General features: G+C 39.3%; 1 protein-coding gene across 2 annotated transcripts in view; it reads left to right on the forward strand.

The window, feature by feature from the left end:
* The window catches only part of PSPC1 (paraspeckle component 1), a 53030-nt gene extending 47940 nt beyond the window's left edge, over positions 1-5090 (forward strand). The window contains exons 8-9 of one of the 2 annotated variants that reach the window (XM_031465676.2): positions 2463-2632; positions 4606-5090. In XM_031465676.2, the coding sequence (XP_031321536.2) occupies positions 2463-2632; positions 4606-4791 (356 nt within the window). In that variant the 3' untranslated portion in view covers positions 4792-5090. The remainder of the gene's footprint in view (positions 1-2462; positions 2633-4605) is intronic. The other variant, XM_064493302.1, reaches the window with a different exon arrangement.
* Positions 5091-16968: the final 11878 nt, after the last annotated feature.

Consider the following 16968-nt stretch of genomic DNA (forward strand, 5'->3'; position numbering starts at 1 on the left):
AACATGTGCACCCACTGAGAAGATCCACACTGTACTGAAAGTGTGTTTGCAGTGTACGGAATGAGAAGTCTGAAGGCATCTAATGTGTGGATCGAGCATTTTCCGTGGTCAGCCCTCCACCCGCCCCCAGCCTCTCACCCCAGTCAGAGAATCTCAATCTTTAACGCAGTTGTTGTTTGCCTGGTCGCCTTTCTCACCTGCCAGGAAGTACTTACTGAGCACCTCTGGTGTGCAGAGGAAACACAAAACATGGCCCTTAACAAAAAGAGTGTAGTTGTGAAGTTAGTACAATGGGTAATGGGTACGTGAAAAAAGTTAGTGAATTAAGAGTACTTGAGAAGCTTTAAATTAAGAAGCACAGCTGAGTGTATAATGAATGTACGGATAGTTCAGTATTTATGTCTTTTTCAGAGTATATTATGGGATGGTATATAATATAATCCAGGTGGTTTTAAGGACTTTCAGTGTGAGATTAGTACGGATTGCAGGTAGTTTGAAATGTCCTTATAATTATTAGGTTGTCATTAACATCAGAACCAAACTTGAAAAACTTCTGATATTTCAGAGACCTTGAAAACATTCTTTTTATTTGATAAGCAATTTTATCAGAAGAAATATGGGAATATACCTTTAGATTCTTTATTTAATTAGAAATTCAAGAATTAAAAATTTTAATGGTGTTTTATTCACCAGAGGAACATGTTTACTTACATTTGAGCACTTAGTCAGCTCCTCCAAACGTCCACTCGATTTAATTTTCTGCTTTTTCCTAATGGAGTTGTCCTTGTTGTGCAGCTCATGTTGCTGTTATGTTGCTGAGCTGGCACACCCTATCAAATTACACGGACGGAACAGGGCAGTAGATTTTCTGGTGTATTACCAGTGTATCAAGTGGGACATAGATTACAAAACTGCTTTTCAAGGGGCCTGATAATTATAGCATTCCTTAGATCTTTAAATTTAGTTTAATTATAGCCATGTGGTGGAAGACATAATTACTAAAAATAAGAGTCCCAATTTTTGATAGAAATATTTTTTATTTATTTTATTATACCCATACTTGTATAGTCATATTTGAACCTCACAAGTGTGACAGTTATGTTCTATTAAAAAAGAAAAAAATAAAACAAAACCCAATTCTTGATCTGTTCTTTTTGAGGGAAAGTTGAGACAAGATTCCTCCTAAATACTGTCTCCACCCTTCCTCATTTTCATTGTGGGAGATGTTGTGGAAGTCTAGTAAAAATTTGTTGGTAGCTATGCTAAAGGAATAGAAATAATAGTCTTGGATAATTAAAGTATAGATTTATCAGCAAGAGCATTGGGGTTGAGGGAACACTTCCTTCCCTAGGAAGTGGCTGGGCTCCTGGGGGCCGGGTTCAGAGGGAGCAGGAGGAGGCTGCTAGGGGCTGGCAGGGGCAAGACTTCCTCCTCTCAGCTGCTCCCTGGACTCAGCCGTCTGTGGAGCTGAGCTGCAGTCGATACTGTGTAGAGCTGTGGGTTTGAGTGAAAACTTCAACTCCTGTTACGTGTTTTTGAGAAATTGAGTTCTGAGTGTCATAAAATTGACCTAGGTAATGAAATACTAGAAGAAAACTCCTAAGTTAGAGCCAGTCTTTGTTACGAATTTTTAATGATAAACAAGTGTGAATAGTTTGAAAAAATTCAAAGATAACCTAAAAATGTTGTTTGAGGCCATTATAAACATACGTGCTATTACAGCTTAAACACTCTTGCAGTTAATGTGAGTTAGGTGGATGTCTTTTGATGAAAAAATTTGAAGTGTTTGATTGTTGTCATTTCCAGAATTTCAGCATGTCAAAAAAATTCAAATAGCTGTATTAATATTTTATCTATATTTGGTTGCAGTTACTTTTAGAAATAAGTTTTATCATGATGACTCATTTCAGTTTTTTGGTTTAAATTGGATATTTCTACATAAAGTTAAACAGTACCTACTATAATTTTGGGAGATGTTCAGTAACTATGTAAGTCAAGAATTATTTACAGTGAACTTAATATATTAGAGGAAATGGTTTCTCTCTTCAGAATTCAGTGCAATTTATATGCTAGTGTTTTTAGTTATGACTATAAGAAAGTTAAGTGTTTTCCTAAGTGCTAATCCTTTGCTGTTAATTTAAACCGGTAGTGTAGTCACCACTTGTAAGAGAGTATTTGGTTAAAAAGCAGTCTACAGCAAATAATACTGATTAAAAAAAAAATCTTTCAAGCCTTTATAGGCTCAAGTGTGCTAAAATAATTGGTAGTTGTCTCATTTGTTTTATGTACATTTGTTTAGCGAATGTAACGCTCTGTACAGAGTAGATAATTGAGTGTTTTGCTCTCAAGGAAGTAACATGATTTTGATAAGTCTTGCTGTGTAGATTGCTTAAGTATTGTTAAATTTTTGATGTTTACTCAACTAAGATAGGACAGCTCTAAGTATAGATTGTTTTGCTTAGATGCGTTTAGCCCAGCACCTGCTGGGAACCAAGGTCCTCCTCCAATGATGGGTATGAATATGAACAACAGAGCAACTATCCCTGGCCCACCAATGGGCCCTGGTCCTGCCATGGGGCCAGAAGGAGCTGCAAATATGGGAACTCCAATGATGCCAGATAATGGAGCAGTGGTAATGTATCACACACATTATTGTGATTATATTCAGTAATAGACTTCTGCCCCAAAGGTAACTTCACACTTAACATAAAGATCCGTGTCCAGTGAAGAAAAGGTAATTTTGTGAAGTTAGATGTTAATTTATGAGAGACAGTTTACCGTGAGAGCTAGGATTGTCATCCATGGCATGCTTCTGTACTTAAGTACTTATAGCAAATACAGATATTAATTACAGTTATTTTTATAGTGCTTTTAATTTAATTTGTATATACTTCTTACCAGTATCACTGTAACAGTCAGATATTTCGTGATTGTGTTTTCCTGTGTGGACTCCTTACCTTTGGTGGGGTATAAAACTCCAATACGTGTGAAAACACAGGTTTCAGTAAATGTTTTTGATAAAAAGATCACTTATGATTAATTTCAGAGAATTTAACTGTAAAGTAATTTACATTAAAGCTTAAACTATATTTTAAATTTACGTTGTTGCATTCTTGCTATAGGTTTACTAATTATATTTGTTACTAAATTTGAAGTAGACAATTTCATGTCTTGATTTGAGAGTGTGAAGATATCTTTGTGTGGGTTATTACAAAAATGCTTTACAGTTGTAATTCATACTGTACTTGAGTATCAGTGGACTAACCATTTTTCATTTCCCTCAAAGTCTATCACTGTTTTAGAGGCTTTTATTGGTAAAACATTTTCTTGTTTTGTTTTTGTTCATGGTTGTTTTAAGTAACATTTAGATAAGGGAAGTTGGTTGATTGCGTATTTTGAAAAGGCAGTTGAGTTCTGGAACCACGGATCTGAAGGCGCCACTGCTGCTAAGAAAGAAAGGCACTGCCAGCCAGACTCAGACCTGCCGTCAGCTCCAGACCCTCCTGACTGCAGAGATGCGAGCAGGGGAGGTGTGAGCTAGAACTGATGACTGCAGTGTTCTGCTGCTTTAAAACTTACTTACTGTAAATGCAGTCTTTAACAGATTTAGACAAATTGGACATGCTAACAGTTTTTTAAAGTGAGTGTTTACTTAGGTAAAGAGGCAGTGCCGTGATAACTGCACCTGCTGTGATAGGGTGGTGCATGATACTCAGTGTACCCATTTCCTTCAGTGGAGGCTTTATTTCATAGTAAAATGTCTGAGAGCTAGTAAAAACTTGTACTTCTTTGGTTAAGTTTTTGTGTAGCATATAATGAATCATCCGCAGAAACTTAGGAGTAAAAGTAATTGGCTTGTTTTTCCACACCTCCCACTGCAATGATAAATTTATCAAATATCCCCCTTGGTCTTTTTCACAGTGACATTTTACTACTGCACATGGGGAGTTCTGGTCAACCTTTGAGGTTAATATATGTGGTTATTACTGTGAAGTTTTTCAAAATACACAATTCAGATGTTTAATTCTGCTATTAGTAGTACATGCTGTCAATTTTTTAGAACTAAATCTATTTTCCCAGTAATAGTCTTTACAGAAAAACACCTCAAAAGTGTTTATGCTGAAAATTTAGCTGTGTTTGTACTAGTGCTTTCTGTGCTAAAAAGCGTTGCTATTGAAGTTTCTGTGTTTGCTTTTACATTACACAAACAGTGTGATGCTGTTCCTCCCCAGTTTTCTCTCTGATTTTTAAACAACAGTATTTTTATTACATAGGACTGTCACATGGAGTTTAAACTTTGAAACAGAGAAAAGTCAGAATACTGTGATAATAACTAGTTAGGTTTAAGATGGCATTCACTTTATGAAATTGGGCCATAACGTTAGCAGTATGTAACTCTTCATTCAGATGCTTCTTTTTAAAAATTTTTATTTTTTATGTAGTAACTAATTAAATTGCTCCTTTCTTCCTTCTATGTGTCTCCTGATTCTGCTGGACTTTCTGCTGAACTTCATGACACCACCACTTGGGATTTTGCCAATTTTTCTTGTCACTTGTATTTGGCGTGTTCCAAATGGACTTCACATTTATTGTGTGGTGCTGTAGCACAATGATAGATTTCCGCAAGGACCGCCGTCTCAGATGGGATCGCCCATGGGTAGTAGAACGGGCTCTGAAACCCCACAAGCGCCGATGAGTGGTGTAGGTCCCGTGAGTGGTGGTCCGGGGGGGTTTGGCAGAGGGAGCCAAGGGAGCAACTTTGAAGGCCCTAATAAGCGTCGTAGATACTAAACATTCTTTCATTCCTGGCTATTTAGAGAAAAAAAATTCATTGGTATGCCTTTACACTTTTACTTGTTACCTAGAAGAAATGGTTTTACTGTTATTGTATGTAGACTTTAAAGTTTTTCTTTTGTAAAACTTGAGGTTTTTGTATTTTCTTCATTCATAAGCTTTGTAGTTTAGAATGGAAATGATGACACGCATCATTGTGAATGTTCAAATGTGTTTGTGACTTAGCTGAATACAAGTATGCCCTAGAACTGTGAATTCTGTGTAGTTAATCTCAATAAAGACATCATTTTGGATAATTTAAAAATGTTATTAGTGGTATTCTCTTAAAGGTTTACTAAACTTTGCTGTAGCAGTAATACTTTGGTTTCTTTGACTAATCCCAGCCATTTAAAAATAAAAATGACTTTGTTTTTTAGTTTGTGCAAGTTGCCCTAAAAATAGAAGCTTAGTGAAAACTGATGTCAGTGAGGGGCCGACAGAGTAGTACCTTGGGGAGGGCGGGTGCTGGAATCTACGTCTGTATGCACCATTGATGTCCTGTGAAACCAGAGTTGCTGTTTACATTTCATATAGATTCTGAGTATTCAAATATTCTGAGGAGGAATATTAAGGATATATTTGTCCTGTGCTGATTTTTTCAAATAAATCTTTTGAATCTTGGAAAAAAAAAACTGTTTGAAGGCAAATCTATTACTTATAAAATGATTGTTTATTTTTAATCTTATCTGCCATTTTTTATTTGATGTCAGTATCTAGATCTTACACTTTAAATTTTCTTTAAAATCAAACAGTACTGTTAGGTTGGATGTTAAGTGAGGATTTGCTGTGTGATTTAGAAGAAACTGGGCATTTTTTGAGTGTATAGTTTTCTGGAAGTGTTCAAGATGACGTGGCTCTTCTGCCTGTGGTACATGTTCTCCTGTAGTCGGGAGTCTCTCCTGCAGAACTTGTCTGACAGGTTAGGTGTCCTTGTCTCCAGGGAGTACCGTGCTCAAGTGGCAGTTTTACAAAACAGAATGAACTTTGAATGGCTAGATGATTGGAATCAGATTAGCTCCCTCTACTGTCAAACACGTTTGAAGTTTGACTTTCAGTAGTAGGGAGAAACATCCTACCACATTATAATTTTTATTCCAAAACAAAGTTCTCATTATATTTTAAATCTTGAGTGTGAGCTGTGTTTACTTTAAAATTACATTTAAGGAATCACATATTTAACATAAACCACAAATATAAGGCATCCGCCACTGGTCATAGTGTAGTTATTTCTCACATAACGTTTCAGTGTGTTAATATACCATGCTTTTAGCATTTTTCTGAAGAATAATGTGCTGTTTTTAAATGAACAGTATGTAAATATTACCTCTCATCTTTGCATGGTTTTTGTTTCTGCGGGAAGGCATACCTTGGCAAGAAAGAAATTTGGTTCCTTTTAAAAAAATTCTTGCATAAAAGCAGTTGTGTGCAAAGCGCAATGAGGTGCATTCTTCTTACGTCCTTTTATGTTCTGTTTTATAGGTACAACAGCATAGATGGAATTGTTTTCTAAAATTTGTAGTCTTTTTTTTGATTTCGGCAAATCTTTGAAAAAATGATTTGGATATTATAAAACAATACTCAAAGACTATTTGTTGTGTTTTCCATGAGTATGAATTGGCAGGGAGTGGGATTTAATTTGTGACCATTAATTGTGGTGGAGGGAATTTTAACATCAGCTGTAATTTTACAGTGAGATCTGTTCCACCTAAATATACCTTTCCCATCATCTGTATTTTTATTCATATAATCTTTAGGTAATTTTTAGCATTGTATTTTGTGTCATAGTGGGAAAAGATTGGGAGAAACTTTATCCTTTGATGTTAATACCAAGCTAACTTTGACTAAGGCTGAGAAATTCTGTGAGATTCATTCAAGAACATTTGAAAGCATTGCACAGAGATGCCCCAGTCTCCTGAACATTCTAGTGTCCGGCTCACTCTGGCTCCAAGAACAGAGCTCTACACAGCCTTTTCCTGCATCAAGAAAACCCTTGTTCCAGTGCTTGTCAAGTGTACCCTGAGGACAGTCAGCTTCTGAGTGACAGTCAAGTGGAGAATCTGTGAACTCCTAGTTACTCAGTTTTTAGTGTTTTTTTTTTTTTAATAGTTAAACAACTTTGTGGCTCAATCAGTTGTAATTTTTCTTGTGGATTAGTATACCAAGGAAGACATTTGAATGTCATTTGCTTAAAACTGGTAGGTATAAAAGTATAGTATTAGCTTTTCTAGGTAAGCGTGGATTTGTTATACATGCTCCCATGATTCTTTCCATAAAATGGTAATATGAAACAGTTTTAGTATTACAAGATCACGCTATTATGTTTCTTTTTGTGTAATGATTTGAAACACTGGCTTTAAAGACTGCAGGATTTAGGTCTCATGCTGTTATTAATATGCACAAAATAAAGGAATACCCATTTCCCTAACTTTTATTTCAGCAATGTATTTTGTCAATTTCCCCATTTTTATTTATTTTGAAAATAAATGTATTTGATTCTTGACAGATCCAGTTTTTAAAGGACTTTTGGTTCATTTGTATTTTATAACTATTTGTTATTCTTGCTTGAGTTTTTGGATTTTTCTGTTTAAAATAAGTGCTGAGCATTCTTTGAAAGAGATTAAATATTTGCCTTTAATCCTACAGTATCAATAATGGGGGGAAATAATCTGCTTTACCTAAAATTGCCATTTAATGGAAATAGAAATTATCAATAATGACCGTGACTGAAACATTGGCTCGTTTCCTAAATGCTGATTAAATTATACCTTTACATTTTACTCAGAAACAGACTTGTTGAGTATTTCAGTTACTTGATGTTTACATGTAAAGTCTATAATAATTGCTTAATGTTACTGTGAATGGTTAATAGTCACTTATTAATAATTTGGGGTTGGGTTTATAATTGTAACTTAGATTCTAAAAGAGAAAGAACATAAATATGTGATTGAGAGGAAATGTGTTGTGAATGAATGTGATCAAATGTATGTTCAGACCTTTAAAAATATTGATATTTAGTGTTAAATGTCACTAGTCAGAAATAAAAGGGACACGTTATTTTGCAAAAATGGAGTTTTTTGGGGAGTAGTGTAGTATTTAAATGTTTTTTTGTGTGTGTGTTGAGTTTTGTTACAAGATCTAATAATGTTAAAATTTTTTCCTTAAATTTGAGAGGCTAGCAGTGATTTTAAAGTCAGACTTCTTGCTTTCAAGAATAAAGTAGTGAACCCCCCCTCCCCCCTTCCTGAGCCCCAGATTCAGCAGTGGTGGGTGTTCCCTCCCTGGCGAGGTTACTTAGACACTAGCCGTGGGCTCACGGGGGTTGGGGCACTGCTCCGCCATCTCTGGTGGTGTAGCCCCACCTGGTGTGTTCCTTGTAAACAAATCATGATTAAGTAAATTGAGAGTCGTCATTTCATACTTTACCAAGAGCCTTATTTCCTTTCCAGAACCCCTCGCTACTAAATTTGTAAAAAGGGAAACACTTTCAGCACGTGTGAAATAGCGTTTTCCCCAGTTGTGGAAGATGAAGGGTGCATATCCCAGTTGAATGTGGTCAGGTAATTTACAGAATGTCTCTCTGGAGAAATAGTGAAGAATTTCACTATTTTAATAGTTTCTGATCTTTAAAATATGGATTATGCATTATATATTGTATTAGCTTTTTTTTTTTTTGAATCAAAAGCACTATCTTCTGAGTGTAGGAAAAATACTTTGAAATTTTCTTTTGTTTTCTTGATTACTGAGTAACAGTACTAATGGTTGAAGTTTGAATCTTATATGACTGAATATTTAAAGTTCCAGAGTGCTTTCTGACCCTGGGAATATTATTTGACCTTTTGTTTTTTTCTATGAAACCATGTTTAGATTATAAATATCTTTAAGGGTTCCTTTTGGTTGAAACTTATTATGTCATATTTTTGTTTACCTGGTGGAATTAGCAATATGTACTTTTTTGGTTTTACACTATTTTCAATAAGAGAAGCTTTTTTTTAAGATGGAAAGGGTACTGCATTTCTTAAAGTAATGTAGCCAGAGTTCATAATACACATTTTTAAAAATTCTTTTTCAAGTATATTGTATTAATGACTCAAATCACCATTATAATACTGCAACGGATACTGTATTTTGTTGACTGTTTATTTAAAAATCTTGTTAGAATTACTGTTTAATTTGTCATTCTGAATTAAAGAAATGACTTTCACAAGAGGTGGTATTATGTTTCTAAATAAAATTTCAATCTTTTCATGGAATATAATCACCCCAATTTCATGTGAGGCGCTTCTGTTTCAAAATTAAGACCGGAATTACTAGGATTAGGTAGAATTAAGAAGTATGTTTAGTTTGAATACATGATTTTTTTCTTTTTAATGCTCTTTTTTAAAAAAAAAACATATACTCAATAAATGGTACTTATTCATTAAGCGTAAGGGCCCTGTATTGATTGCATCAGTAGTAATGTAAGTGGACCTTATGCCATAAATGCTCCTTGTAAGTGCATTAATGTGGAAGGTTTTAGAATTGACGTTTATACCTGTGTTTTGTTTCTAGCTCTAGAATTGTCATTGCAGAATCAAATTCATTCTTGTTAGATGTTATACATCTCATTTCAAGTTAGAAAATTTATGTATATCAGGTAGTATGAAAAAACTTAAATGAGTAGACACAGAAGTCCATAATGTTTCATGTCATTTGTGACCGGATCTCTGAGACATATTCTTCCTGGAGTTCTGTCTTCTTTTATGCAAAATGTCAACCAGCCGGACTTCTGTGAATGAGATATTGTGTATGTTTTGGGGTTTTGGAAGAACTGTGTAAATATAATTCTGTCATCACTGTCTTTGCCACGTTCCGCCTGGGTTATGTAGATTTTTATTTTTGTATGCTTGTTTAAATAATTTATTTTCTGCAAATTAATCTTAATCTAATGTATGAGAAAAAAAGAAATCTTACTTTATTGTACATTTTGCAAGAATAATTCTAGTTAATTTCTCCTCCTTAGATTATCAGATAATGTAAATTCATACCAAATGTGTAACTGCTTAGATTTGCAGATGTTACCTGGTGTTTTTGATGTAATGAGAAGAAGCAAACAACCTCACTCCATAGTTCGCTCTGAATGACTTCTGACCGTTTTAGTGCTGGAGGCAGTAGTGCCTTACCTCGCTCCGTGGTTATTTAGTTTATAATGTTAATTCTCTAAGTTGGTTAGAATATTTTAAACACTGGAATAACTATGGAGCCAGCAGTTTAGGAAACTGAGCATAATAGTTGAGTAACTGTCTACAAAATGATGCTTTCTCAGTCACAGAGAGTTTATGAGGGGCGTGTCTTTCAGAATCTCACGGTACCGTTTATTTGTTGTATCAGTTAGGTGTTGTGGGCCCCTGCTCTGTCCCGGCCCTTCCCAGGGCTGAGGTACAGCAGCGGGAGTCCCTGCTCCGAACTCAGTACAACAGCTCGGACAGCCCTTCAGTGGGCCTTAGAGTCACCTAGAGTGCTCCTCTGAACACCAGCATCTGGGCCCCACCCCAGAGTTTCTGATTCAGCAGGTCTCAGCAAACCCAAATAGTGGGCATTGCCAGCAGGTTCCCGGTGACACTGACGTTGGGTCTGGGGACCCCACTTTGAAAACCTCTGTTCTAGAGAGTTACTCAGAAGAGACACAGTACCATTTTTGGTTGGTTGATTTTGGTGGGTGGTGGCATGAATGATTGCCCCGGTTCCTGTGTAGGACCCTGTGCAGTTGCTGAGACAAACTGGAACACGCAGATTTGCCAGCTGTGGCCTGCTGACAGTGTGACAAGTCTTGACCAGGCGATGTCACTGCTGTTGAGTGCAGAGTCTTAGACATAATTTGTATTTATTATGTAATGCTCTTTTTGAACTAGGATTTTGTTGTTGTGTTCACAAACCTAGTTAATTCAAGTGAGGAGGGAATATAGAAAAAAACGTTAAAAATTTCGTAGAGGTTTTTCACCTTAGCTCATTTTCAGTATCCTTGCCAATATGAGAATGAAACAATGTAATACTTTGTTTTTGTGTCAGTGTATTTGAACGTGCTTGTGCCAGAGGATGGTTCACGTGGCTTGAAACCCTCCCTGACTCTGCTCCCCTCCTGGTAAATATGAGCAGAATGACACCATTTTGATGGATTAAAATGATGGCCTGGGCTTTCTTTGAGCTTATTGTTTCCTTTTCTAGATTGAAGATAAAGATTTGATAAATGTATTTTCTAAGACCATGAGTGTGTTTATTAAATGTAATTTCCTTTGCTTTGCAGCTTCCATTTTTGTTAGTCACTTAGAAAGTGATTCCCACCAAGAAGTTCAATAAATGGGAATTGTTAAGTAATTTTAATGTGAAGAGTTACAGCCTGCCTCGTGAGACCTTACAAAGATTTACGCTACATGTATATTTGATTCAGAATCTAATCAGAATTATATAGTACATTGGAATAATGAAATTGGTCCGTGATGAGGGCATGTAGCCGTGTTGGCAGGGGTTTCTTCCAAAAAACAGACTGTGTCAGTGCAGAGGAACAGCCACCTGGTTTGCAGCCTTCTAAGCCTCTCAGAAGGTAGTTTCTGCAACATTGTGGTGAACGTCAGCCAAAAATATCTGTAAAGGAAACAGTTCTGGAGACGAGTTTCTGATTACAATCCAGATGTGCGCTGGGCGCCTCTCTGCTCTGCTGCCCACGGACTGACCCTGACACAGCGCCCTCTCCGTTTCCCCAGGAAATCCACTTTGACCAAGAACTTCAGTTTCTGTGAACTAGAGATGGGTGTGGCTCTGTGATCAGGGAAGGCATCCTCGTTAAAGAGTTAGGTTCCTTGCTCCTTGGGAGCCCAGGGCTTCTACTCCAAGGTGTCTTACTAACCTGTTTTCCAACAGGATTTCTCATTGCAGGCTAATGAGAGTAAAGCTTTGTTTCGTCTATCTTCTAAAAAAAATTCATGTTACAATTTCTAGATACATTTGTTTTTCTTATTCAGTTATTTATCACTAATTTTCTTCAACCCAGAAGTGGTTTGAACTCCTGGGTCAGTACTTGAGCACCGCGCATCTGCAGAAGTCAGTGCTTCACTATTTCTAGGCACGAGAATGCAGAAAATGATACATTTTGAAAAAGGACATGTTCTTGGGTATGTGTGCCCAGTCTGTGTGTTACTGAAGTTTCCTGATTCAGATTATGATTCCCTGTGCTCCCGTGGCACCCCCGCCAATACCTAGCCCCATCATGTCCTGCTGGGAAGCTCTGAAAGTTTTATGATCTGCTGCTGCTGTTTGGATTTATGCATGATGGTCTGTTAGGAAAATGTAAAGGATCTTGTTTTTCTTGCTTCTTCACTCTGTATTATGCTTAGTGGCCCTTTATCTGGACCTATTAAATCTTTTAAAATATTGGTAAGAGGAGGATCCTGAGCACAAATGACAGGCTCCACACTTTGGGGGTGGGAAGTGCGGCAGAGAAAATACATATTCAGATTTTCCATTTCTGCTTTGCAGTATGATGTGCTTGTATGTAAGGAAGAGTAAAGTTAACCTGTATCGTATTTGTGCTTGAAGTGTTGGAGATAAAGTAAAAGTAAGGGGTAGTGGCTCATGTTAAGATCTTTCAGACCAATGGATGGATGAAATATTCCCTGGGTTGACTGAAAATACAGATCTCATATTTGAATTATCTTGCACTTACTTGAACCATACGGGAGGAGACTACCCGTCACAACCAGCTTCTAGCCATTCTTTTTTGTAGGTCATGTAAGTACGATGTACAGCTTAGCGGCATGTAGAACACTCAGTACTGGTTTCCAGCAGTTGCTGTGTTGACAGTTAAGCCGTGCCTCACGGTCTTGGCCCTGCGCACACAGCTGTGCACCACGCAGACCAGCCCGCAGCTCCCTCGCCCTTGTGTTCTAGACCCAGAGAAACAGTGACAGGTGTTTCAGGTAACTTACCATGTGGTCATAAGGGTGGAGAAAAAATGACAGCTACTGGTTTAGATCAGGGGACCAGAAAGTGGCCATCTCAGGAGATCCAGGGACAGCAGCCTGTCTGGTTTAGTCTGTGCTGAGGAGACGAGGTTGTGAAGTACGCGGTGCAGTGAGTCTGCCACTGGAGCTGTGCCGTCGAGCGTAGTGGCCACAGACCGCTGTTGAATCTTTGGAATGGGACTAGTGAGATTGTGGCGTAAGTTTTAATGTTATTGTAGTTACCTGATATTCAGTTAATCAGTACAGTATCAAGCATATTTGGGACGTTTGAGTATATGAGTCTACTTCTGTATCTTAAACTAGTGAAACCTGTCCATAAGTATGGAGGACAACTCACCATTTGAAATTAGGTGTGTAAAATATACACAGTTACAGAAACTTAGTGTGAAGAAAATAAAATACCAATTTTTTGTATGTCTGCTTGTTGAAGTAATATTTTGGCCATATTGGGTTAATTAAAATACGCTATTAAGCTAATTTCATCTGCTTTTCTCCCCTTTTAATGTTGCTTCTAAGAAATTTAAAAGGTTTTTTTTTGTTTGTTTGTTTGTTTTGCATTTTTCTTCTGGGCAATGCTGGTGTAGAATAGTAGCTGTAAACTTTTCTTAACGTGATTGTAATCCCAGAATTTTGTTACATGGTCTTTAATTATGTAATCTTTTTATTTTTGTCTTTTTAAATGAAGAATTTGAGGTTGAACTTTGGAATTTGTTAAGTTTGTATGATTCACCACCATTTGGTGTCAGGGTGAGGTCTTTCTTGTCGGATCCTTAATTACCTGGTGTTTGTGCCGCAGAAAGGCTTGGTCTGCCGGTTCTCAGGAAGTAAATTGTACACATTGTCCACATTTTACTTATTTTTTCTCTTCTGTTTATCTGCCTGATATTCTCTTCATAAAATATTTAATATTTTAAGTCCTGAAAAGCTTTATTGTCATACAAGATTTCTCCTAAAACTTTGGTGAAGTTTTCCTATTCATTTATTTACCTCATTTAACTCAGAATGTCAGCTCTGAGAGAGCAGGGACCTTATCCATCATTTAGTGACTTATCCTCATTTCCTGACAAGTCCTCATTGAATGTTTCTGTAGTGAATGAATGACACCAGCTCTAGGGCAGAGTGTGTTTACCAAGGAGAACACAAAAATGAGCCAAGTCTGGCCCCTGCCCCTTGGGAACTGGAGTTCATGGGTGTATGTAGAGCTGGGAGCAAACTGTTAGACCAGTGGGTGTAATGACGCAGCCGGGACATGCTCTGAAAACTCTGGAGCGAGTGTCTGCTCCTGTTGGGAGGACGTCACTAAGGTGATCGCTTTTGAGCAAGTCTTAAAGGTGAGTACGGATTTGCCCATTGTGGGCTTTCAGGAGGGAGGGGGTAGGGCTGTGGGTGGTGAGGTCACAGCGCTGAGGGGAGAGTCTGTGAGCAGGAACCTGGGGTTGCCCGGGGCGGGATGCGAGGCTGGAGAGGAGGCAGGTGTGGGTCACACGGCTGCTGCAGGTGTTGGGGTTTGCTTGTCACCCGCCAGGTGCCTGGGAGTCGGGACAGTTATTTTAAGTGCAGGAGTGACTGAGTCAGCACTGGGACACAGAGGGACCACACAGACCATCTCCACCCAGCCCTGCACGTGGGACTGGGCAGGGTCCTCAGTGTCAGTGCAGGCTGTTCGGGTTCCAGACGGGAGTTTAACAGACTGAGTTGGCTCTTGTTTCTGCAAGGTTCCACATCCTTGGGTCCAACTGACCATGGATTGAAAATTTTCTGGGGGAAAAAAATCCCAGAAAGTTCCAAAAAGCAACACTTGAATTTGCCATGGGCAGGCAAGTATGTATGTAACATTAACACTATTCGGTGTCATGAGTGGCTTAGAGGTAATGACTTGAAGTGTAGGAGGGTGTGCGTAGATTATTCACCAATCCTGCCGCGTTCTGTAGACGGGACCTGGGCAGCCTTGGACTTGGTACCTGCGGGGTCCTGGATCCGGTGCCTGCAGATGCGGAGGGTCGGCTGGGTGTCTCGGTGGGAGGAGGGTGCGGGAGGGCCCAGCAGTCTGTAGTTTGAGTGCTGGGGGAGGGGTGATGCGCCTGCTGAGACTCGGAAGGTAAGTGTCAGGGTGGGGGTGTGCAGCTGCTGGGGGCGGTTATCCATTGGACTGTTTCTAATGTTTTGGTTTTGAGTTCCTGTGGTGGTTTGCTGGGATTTTAAAAACTGTATAAAACTTGCCTACCTGGTAAACAGTCACCGTTTAAGACCCTGTCATTCATCCCTGAAGGCGGCCCCGCACCCCCGGGCCGTCCTGCGTTTCTTTGCTTTCCAGGTCTTGTCCTGTGCCTCGTCTGAAAGCACTAATCAGATCACCTTCTCTCCTGTTCAAATGCAGTTGCTTCCCATCTGAGTTGAACCCCGCTGTCTGCCGGCAGAGGGCTTTAGCTGAGCTGCTCTCGGTCTGTTTGCAGCCCCCCACTTGCTCTGCTCACTGAGCCCTGGGGGGCGTCCTTCGTCTGTCTGGGGCTTCTGTCAGACTCTGAAGGAAGAGTCTTTCCCAGTGGGACCCGACACTGCTTCCTTCACTGCTGTCGCTGTCAGCGTGTGGCTGTGCTTGTCTGTGTGCGGTGTGCCCATGTCTCTCATCTCAGCCAGTTCCCAGTGTCACTGCACAGCTGGGACTCGGTATTTCTGAACTAATGTAAAAATAGGAATGGCGTAGACTTGAGAGTTTTCAGTACCAGTTAATGTGTGTGGATGAGAACCCCAGGTTGCTTATTCATGCAGTAAATGCCAGTTTTTGTTGAGTGTGTAAAATAATGAAAGTAGAATTGGTCCCTCTTACTGTGGCCAGAGAAACCGTGGGAAGAAGTGGTAAATCCGCAGCAAGGAGGGGCGCAGAGGTGGGGAGTGAGGATTTGAGAGACATGTCTCTCGTGTGTCTGTGTGGAAGGCTGACCAGAAGGAAGGGCTGGAGAGGGGGCAGGAAGGGAGGACTTGGGTTGGATGGTGGGGAGCCTGGAGTGTGGAAGGAGATGAGTTTTCAGCACTTGGAGCAGGACTCAAAGGGGCCCTTAAAAATGTTAAACCTAAAAAAAGATCACAGTGCACATTTTTCCGTATTGGCAGAACCCCACGTGGTGGTGGTGGTGGGTTGGGGGGCCCTAAGCGGGAGCCCAGAGGAGCCGCGAGTGTCCTCCCAGGACAGCCTGGCCATTTCTGATGGGGTGTCATCACAGGTTACTTGTATGTTCCCCGTTGGTGTCTCTGAGGGGTGAGAAGCAGCGAAGGGGGCAAGTGGCTGCTGAGGGCCACGCATCAGGAGCCTGAGGACAGTCTCACGTTGAGACTTGGCGACGTTGCCTCCTTGACACGCAGCACCACACCTGCCAGCCGGCACTGAAGGTCTGGTTAGGGTCGTTCTTCTAGTAATTGAACTTTGCTGTCACCCAGTGGCTAAGATTTCCAGGAGAAATAATTGAGGAAAACCTGTCTGTTACGAAGGGAACGCCTGGTCCTCCCAGAGGCTTTCTGCAGTAAGTTGTACCAAAAGAAGAGTCAAGTAGTATTTTGTACAGATACCGGGAGAAGCATGTAGTACAGTTTGAAGAAACTTTTCTCTCTGTTGGTCTCCCGTGTTAATAATTCCTGTTCAGGGGTGGGCCATCCTTTCTGCGCTCCAAGGGGCCTGCAGGCCCCTGACTCTCTCCTGCCCAGACTGTTTTCACTGCCTGCTTCCCTTATGCTTTTTTACTTAATATTTATTACTGTTCAACTGGATGAACTGTAAGGATTTTTAAAATTACGTATAAAATAGGCATTGTTTGCTTTTCTGAATTGCCTTTATTTTCTTAATTCTTACTCTTTTTTACTGAAGTATAGCCAGTTTTCAGTGTTGTGTCAGTTTCTGGTGCACAGCATCGTGTTTCAGTCATATACTTACACACGTAATTTCCTTTACATACTTTTCCATTATAGTTACTACAAGATACTGAATACAGTTCCCTGTGCCGTACAGTAGGACCTTGCTGTTAATCTGTGGGTTGCCTTTAAAACAGTGTTTTGAAATGTTTCTAAGAAGACAGATTAACTTTTTTCTTACTTACTTAGTAGATACAGTTCCTGCATTTTGGGTTTTGTCTTTCATTTGTTAAGTATA

Source organism: Camelus dromedarius, chromosome 13 (assembly GCF_036321535.1).
Source record: "Camelus dromedarius isolate mCamDro1 chromosome 13, mCamDro1.pat, whole genome shotgun sequence".
In the NCBI taxonomy this organism is placed as follows: domain Eukaryota; kingdom Metazoa; phylum Chordata; class Mammalia; order Artiodactyla; family Camelidae; genus Camelus; species Camelus dromedarius.